Genomic DNA, 7740 nt, shown 5'->3' on the forward strand with positions numbered 1-7740 from the left:
CCCTGTATAGTATTTCTCACTGGAACCATTATCTCAGGATAAGTATCTGCACGTTAACTGTCTGGGGCTTTGTCTTTGCTCATATCCTTCGTTCTGCCCCAAAGGAGAGGAGGGCGTCTTTCCCAAATAATGTGGCAAACGGGAGCCCAGTATAGAGATGGGAGCATGGTGATGGGCTGAGGGGAGGGGGAGTGGTCTCAGCCATGCAGGGCTTCAATAAAAGGCACTTGTCTGGACTTCTGAGGAGCCCAAATTCTCCAGTAGCACCACAGGCGGCTGCTGCACAAAGACAGACAGAAGGACGGACAGCTAGATGACAAACAATTAAAAGACAAGAAATATCATTTGGGTTCTTTTTTTTAAATCAAAGTTGACATTTTAGATAACTCAGTACAACTTTTATATTTATATTTTAGTGAAGAAGGAAAAAAGAGAAAATGATGAGTGTGCTTTGCATCACAATAATCGCCTTGACCCTGGCTGGCAGTGCGTTCAGTCAGGTGACCATCCCTCCCTTCCAACTAACAGGTAAGTTTGAATTTCTGTATAAAGAAATACTATGTATATCACTTGCAAAAGTATATTTCAAAGTGCTCTGTGGTATATTTTGTCAAATGTGTGTATGTGTATTTTTGTATGTGTGAATAAGTGAGTATGTGCATGTCAAAATAAAGAGGATGATCTGTGTTAGGGCTTCTGATAAAAGTGCTACCGCAGCACAGGGTTGTGTAACAGCAGGCTCATTGTAGCAGGAGGTAACAGAGTCGTCTCTGGGGCAACACACACAGGCACAGTGTGACCCACCGTTAGCTCATTGACTTGCTGCATGCAGACCACCACAGCACGGCCCCAGCTGCTGAATAAATCACACTGTCATTCACTGAGGCTCTCTTGACCACACCTCTCCTTCTGCTGGTTCGACTCCTAACACGGGTCACAGGTGCCTCAGTGGCTGAAACTAGGCCAGTGGTGTATATTTCTTTTCAGATGTAAATCCTTAAAACAGTCAGCAAATTCTCAAAGTCATTTTCTGTCTTGTTTTCCTTCCTTTTGAAAACAGAACATGAAACCTTTGATTTAAGGCTTATCATAGAGCACCTGCACTCCATCATGGGGCCGTCATAATTCAAATTCATGCAGGCCATACAGGATGAGACACTGAGCCGGTTGCTGCAACTGTGAGTTATGAAATACTAGAATAGATCCCCCGTCGGCGAGAAGTAAAAGAGAGGTAGCTGGAAGCCTTCATGTTGCATCTTTAATGTGTTAGCAGCAGCTGACTCAGTAGATGTCAAATTAGGGAGGTCTCAGATTCCTCTCCTCCAAGACGAGAGGAAACGGCTCGGCCGTGGGGAGAACAGTTTCTCTGTGGGACGAGATGATGCTTGAACAAACAGTGAAATTACTCCCATTTGCCAGTGATGTCACCGGTGTGTATGTAAAGTGCACGTATGTTTATATTGTACATGACCTCAGCGTCTACATCATGTGAAAGCGTCTGCTCAGTTAAAGCCAAGTCTGTCCCTGTTGAGTGAAGCTTTTATAGGCTGTGTGAGCGGTGGATTGCCCGTCTGCTGGCTGGCTGTTGCTGCTCCCTGTACCTCCTGACTCACTCTGCCACTGGGAGCTTTTTGGAAACTGGCCACAGTAGTGGGCAGCGTGACAGGCGCGAAAGTTAAGATTAACGACCCACAGCCAAACGTATAGAGCCCCATGCTGAACAACATCCAAATTACTCGGTCTTCCCCCAGGAGGTAATAGCCTGTTAAGTCTAATGCTCACTGTGGTTGTTGGTTACTGAGGCTTGGCCCCGTTGCTAGGGGCTGGGTGGGAAAAGGGGCCTGAGGCTGGGGGCCGAGTAGAAAATGTGATCAGGTTCAGGCCTGAGACATTGACAGAGTCATTTAGTCCCACTGCATGTGTGTTATGTAAAATTGAGGGAAATAAAACCACTCTGCTGTTCACATGTGTTGAGGGCTGCAGATGTGTGATCACGTGAGCAGCACACACCCAGTCTTTGTGTTTGTTCTGCAGGAGAGGAACATTTTATTGGAATTAGTGAGCAGGAGTTGGCCGGCTGCGCTTGTCCCAGCTGCGCTTGTTAATACCTTCTCCATATTGAGACAAGCAGGCCAGCAGCAGACGATGGAGCGGCAGGATGTAAAGCAACACATGTCTGGCAGCTCTGTCAGAAGGCGTGGCACCTCGTGCATGCACTAAAATACACGTGCAGGGACGGTGCTCTGCATTTAAATACTCTACAGCCTCTCATGCACAGCAAAAAATTAATAAGTTAAGAACTGCATAATATTTTAATATTTTTAAAGAATTTTAAACACAATATCCTAGGGTTTTGAGGGAAGTTCACAATTTTTTTTCCAAATAATTATCTTTTATTATGCTCATTTACTTTTCACAATTATAAAATATTTTTTTTACTTTTAAATACTAAGAATTATAGAATTAAACTTAATTAAGTTAGTTTGAGATAATACTTTTTACTTAAAACTCATGCCAAGCAATTTCAAAAAAAACATTTTTTACAGCGATGGATGAGAAATATGAGCATTTAAAGCTTTTTTTAATTAATTGAAGCACAAACTATGTTGGGGAATCTATATATTATAAGGGAATAATATATAGGTCACTGATATGTAATTTGCAGTTTGCTGCATGTTACAGCGAAGCAGATGTTTCCGATCACATGCTAATGCAACCTTTTATAGAGTGAGAGAGAATTGTGCTGTGTCATAAACTGGCAGTAGGTCTTGGCTGCAGCTGTGGAGTTTTTTTATTGTCATTCACATGTGTTCATTTACCTAATACTGTGTTGTCATTCCCAGCTGTACTCCTCGCCCAAATCTCAGATAGAGCCCCTTCACGACCCATTTTAATGTTAAACGTGACAATTGCGCCCCACCTCTGACCTCAGGGAGTCCTAAATAAATAGGATGCTGTTTGAGGTGTGACAGAGAATGGAAGGGCTTTCTCTCTCTGCCTGAAAGGCTAAGTACACACACCAGGCTGTTGCTTTATGGGAGTAGTGTGCCCTAAAATGGTTGGGGCTACATCCTCCTGTGGGACGAGTATCTGCTGGAAACTGCAGGAGCTGGAAAGAGCATGTAATTATTTCACCACCACCGTCTCGCTGTCTGCTATTGTCTCTCAGGCATCATTATCTTAAAGGTTGCTTCAGAATATATGAGTTCTTTATTAAGCTTTAATTTAGTGATCTATTAGTAATGAGGCTGGCTAGACCACACTAATTAATTCCGAGCACTTTTCTCAGCATTAGGTCGGCACGCCCCTCCTTCTGTCTTACATTTCAGGGTTTTAAACCACATCGGTATTTGTTTCTTGACAGAACAATGTTTCTATACAACAGTACAATGAACCCTTTTATTTATTCAACTATATTCTCCTAAGCAAGGTTAGAAATGTGGAAAATAGATCGGTTGGCGTCACATGTGGTGTTGCTGCGGCTGACGTCGCCTTCACCTTTGCCAGAGCTTTTGATTAGTAGCAGTTTAGTCGTTCTGGATCCTTCAGGTTTTAATCACACTTAATGCAAACTGCTACCCGTGGAGAGAATTTACGAGGCACGGCCCAGCAGTGAGTCATTGCTCACTGACAGAGCGGTCAGAGAGGAATCTTGCCCAGACATCTTTTAAAACTGGGCTGCTTTCCGATGACATTAGTGATTAGCAGCGGCAAGACGATCTATAGCTGACCAGTCGAGAGGCCAGTGAGGCTACTGGGTGTGGCCACTGTGTAACAGAAGTAGTCTCTGGCATATGCAGCCTGTGTGTGTGTGTGCAGCCTATGGGTTGATCAGAACAAAAGGCGCCGAGCCAGTGGCTCCTATTATTTCCCACATTGCCCATGTGGGAAACATTTTCCTGCGAGGAGCCAGTAGCGCAGTATTCCAGTCTTGGCTCTGCTTTTAGTGAGGCGCCTCAACACAAACTCTTCAGTCAGAGAGCAGAGACAGATAGATCTAGACACAGATCATACATACTGAGTAGCTTGGAGAAAAATAAATCAGAAACTGAGCCGCTAAGGATTCTTTTTTTTTTTTGTGCGAATCGTAGACATAGCAACAGACTTGTAATGGACCGTGTTTAAGCATTGGACATGGATCCAGCCAAAAACCACTCAGTTGCATAAGATTAATATGTTATGTGTGCAGACCATTTGCAGCTATGGAAAACCAAAGCTGTAGAAGTTGATAGACTGGGTTATGTAATCACCGTTTTATGTCATACACAATATTAGGTGCAGAGCTTTGCTCCCCTTAAAAAGGTTGATTGTTCAAGGGTGGCTCTGTGGTGGTGGGGGTCAGGGGTCCTGTATATTCCTCCATCTGGTGCTTGTTATTGCCTGGCACAGGCCACCCCTGGCTGGTAGGGGTCTTCTTAACTAAGCAAGCCCTGGGAGGTCTAAAAGTAGACGTGCGAACCTGCGGTGAGGCACAGATGGCCTTCCATTTTCAGATAAAGGTTGGTCTAGTTTGGACGGGGAGGAAAAAGATGGAAACAAGCAAAATAAAGAAATGAGGATTCTGTGTATCAATAACACTAATCAGCCACTTAACTAAAAAACACTTTCATTTACTGGTGATATAGTTTACAAATGAATGATATGCACCTTTGGGGTTAATGCATGGGAACCAAATGTTTCTAAGTGCCAGTGCTGTCAAAGGCAGGAAGGAGACTGAAGAGGATAACTGGCTCCAGGGGCAGAAGGTTGGCTTGTCTCCAACACTGTATCTAATAAACCAAACAGGATACCCCCAGACTCTTTGATACTTGAGTGTTAGGGAACACTTTGACCGTAAGCACATGTGTGTGCATGTGTACTTTCGGATAATAAATACAGTATACACATGCTTAAACATGCTGTGAACAATTACGAAGAAAAGAAAGACCAACAAGAGCTCACATCTGTGTCATGCCAAGCTCAAAAATCAAAGCAAAAAAATGTCTTGATCTAATCGTCAGAGATAATTATGTAATCATTTTCAGTTTAATGTCAAGAGTCATGAAGGTGCAATCATGACCAAACTGCAGGTGAAGTTATGTTATGTCCTCCTCTTTCCAGTCAAGGTGTACGCTGAACTGGGAGCCAACGTCACCCTTCCCTGCAGTTCCTTGTCCACTAACGGTAATGTCGGCATGCGAGTCAAATGGACGAAGGTGGCAGAGGACGAGGCACTGAATGAGGACGTGCTGCTCTCGATGGGATTCCACAAGAAGTCCTATGGGAGCTTTGAGGGCCGCGTCTTTTTGGAACAGATCGACAACCATGATGCCTCCCTAACTATAACCGACATGTCCATGGAAGACACAGGAAAGTACCGCTGTGAGATCATCAACGGCATGGTAGACACCCAGCAGGAGGTCAGCTTGGAGGTGCTAAGCAGTCTCACTGAAGGTAAATCCAATTTTTCTATGTCTAGCTTGACATCTAGGTCAGGCACAGGCCTTATCTCATCTCATATAATCAGTGTAGGTTTTAATTCCAATGTTTATTGTTTATTCAGTCATTTTAAATGTGTCCTTTCTGTTAAAAATGCATGATTCAATGTTTATATTTCTAGCTATTGAAAACAACCACATTTTTTCTTGAGGAAAAGAAAAGTCCAGACAGCTTGTGCTGATTTATGTAAAACCTCTGTAATGTTTCGGTCATGATTACATTTGAATACTGTTCAACATCAGTAAACAAAGACATTAAGCATCTTCTGGTTCATATCCTCGTGCATCCGACTTACTCATCAGATATCATTAATATCGTTTCCTGTGGAGCACAAACTTCACAAAGTATATTTAAACAAAAGAAGAATCTTGCACGGTGACAGATTTAAATATTTACAGTACGTCATAGCTCCTCAGACCCGAGAGGCAGCTCCCACCCACATTCTGTTGATAGTGTTTCACATGTGTGAGGGATCATTGTGGGTGGAGGCATGGAGATAAAAGAACTCGAACATCAACTTCTGCTGCTCTGATAAAATAAATGTTTGGTTAAAAATAATTTGATAATTTATTAAGGTAGAACTTGGCATAAAGACAGCTGCAGCATCATGTATCACTAGAATCATGTTTTACTGTTGCATAGAATCACTTTTGAATTAAGATTCTACAAGTAGCCTTTATCTTTAATGCAGCGGAACTTAAACAGGTTTGATAGAATTATTGTTTTTAAATCTGGGCTCTTTTTTAAGCATCTGGACCTGAATGACTAACACATGTAAGCCCTGAATCACCAACATAAAACTAAACACATCTCATGTGAGCTAAGCCAGCTTCCCTGGAGAAACTGCAGTGGTCTGCGAGACCACACACACTTAAGTGATACTGAAGTGGATAAACCAAAGATTTAAGTGTACTGAGGCAATGCTAACAAGCATGCTAACAATTCTGTGACAACCTGCTGTGTTGTACATTGCCATTTTATTAGACTTTGCACCAGACATAAAGACGTCTAAGAAGGATATAACCTATTCTTATCTTATTCATTTGATCTCCTCCTTAAGGTGTTGTGTTCCCGTACCACCCCAATCTGGGCCGCTACAACATGAATTTCAACGTGGCCACTCAGGCCTGTCTGGACCAGGATGCCGAGGTTGCCACCCCTGAGCAGCTGCACGAGGCCTGGAAGGGAGGTCTGGACTGGTGCAATGCTGGCTGGCTGAGCGATGGCACAGTGCAGTACCCCATCAACAATCCCAGAGAGTCCTGTGGTGGCGTCAACAACGGTCCCGGCATTAGAACCTATGGCCGCCGCAACAAAACTGTCAACTATTACGACGTATTCTGCTACACGTCTGCACTCAAGGGTGAGGATTTGTTTGTTTCGGTTCGGTGCTTCCACCAAGAAACACATTGACAAACAAAAATTTAAAATATTAAAATTATCCATCAAGATTAGAGTGAGATCTTCAGGCTCTTGATTTGTGTCTCTGTCCCTAGGGCGTTTCTATTGGCTGGTGCAGCCCGACAGGCTGACCTTCGATGAGGCCGTGCAGGCGTGTGTGGATGACGGCGCAGAGATCGCCAAGGTGGGCCACATGTTTGCCGCCTGGAAGGTCGAGGCCTACGACCGCTGCGATGCTGGCTGGTTGGCCGACGGAAGCGTCCGCTACCCCATCTCCAGGCCACGCAAGAACTGCAGCCCCGATGAGGCTGCGGTGCGGCTCCTTGGGTTCCCAGACAAGAGCCAGAAGTCTCACGGGGTCTACTGCTACAGGGCCGAGCAGTGAGAGGGTAGACAGGAGTAGGGAAGCCATAACCACCAAAGAGCAGCAGCAACCACAACAATTAAAATCAACAATAAAGCAGATAAGCTTTGGATTTTAACTAGCATGAACTCAATACCTTTATGAAGCTGTGATAACATTTTTTAATTCCTAAAAAATACTGTTGATCCAATATTTTAAAGCCATTCCTTTTTGTTAACTGTAACTCTGGATTAATTAATTTTACAGACATTCGGGTAAAGAGCAACAGAGTTAATGTACGATTGATGTGACAGAGACAAGAACTTAATGGTCTTGAAATATCACTTAAGTTCGGTTTGTCCTCCACAGAATGATTAGATACGTGATGTATGAACATGTCTAAAGAACAAAACCATGAGTTATTTCATTTTATTAACCATCACATCAGTGAAAGACCTTAAATTGATGAACACATGTGGCTGCCACTACTGAGCCGTGGGTATCAACATGTTATATTG

At 43.5% G+C, this 7740-nt stretch overlaps 1 protein-coding gene across 1 annotated transcript; it reads left to right on the forward strand.

The window, feature by feature from the left end:
• The first annotated feature begins 437 nt into the window (after positions 1-437).
• LOC133002341 (hyaluronan and proteoglycan link protein 1-like) lies at positions 438-7264 on the forward strand. Its single transcript, XM_061072134.1, has 4 exons — positions 438-528; positions 5101-5433; positions 6539-6841; positions 6975-7264. Exons 1-4 carry the CDS (start codon positions 438-440, stop codon positions 7262-7264), a joined length of 1017 nt encoding a protein of 338 aa, XP_060928117.1.
• Positions 7265-7740: the final 476 nt, after the last annotated feature.

This window comes from Limanda limanda, chromosome 5, assembly GCF_963576545.1.
Source record: "Limanda limanda chromosome 5, fLimLim1.1, whole genome shotgun sequence".
Taxonomy (NCBI): Eukaryota; Metazoa; Chordata; class Actinopteri; order Pleuronectiformes; family Pleuronectidae; genus Limanda; species Limanda limanda.

What these genes read in the sequence shown, in the direction of transcription:
- LOC133002341 (XM_061072134.1), top strand. Translation starts at nt 438, where the DNA reads ATGATGAGTGTGCTTTGCATCACAATAATCGCCTTGACCCTGGCTGGC. An exon ending in CCCTCCCTTCCAACTAACAG is followed by an intron (nt 529 to 5,100) that starts GTAAGTTTGAAT and finishes TCCTCTTTCCAG; the next exon opens with TCAAGGTGTACGCTGAACTG. An exon ending in CTACACGTCTGCACTCAAGG is followed by an intron (nt 6,842 to 6,974) that starts GTGAGGATTTGT and finishes CTCTGTCCCTAG; the next exon opens with GGCGTTTCTATTGGCTGGTG.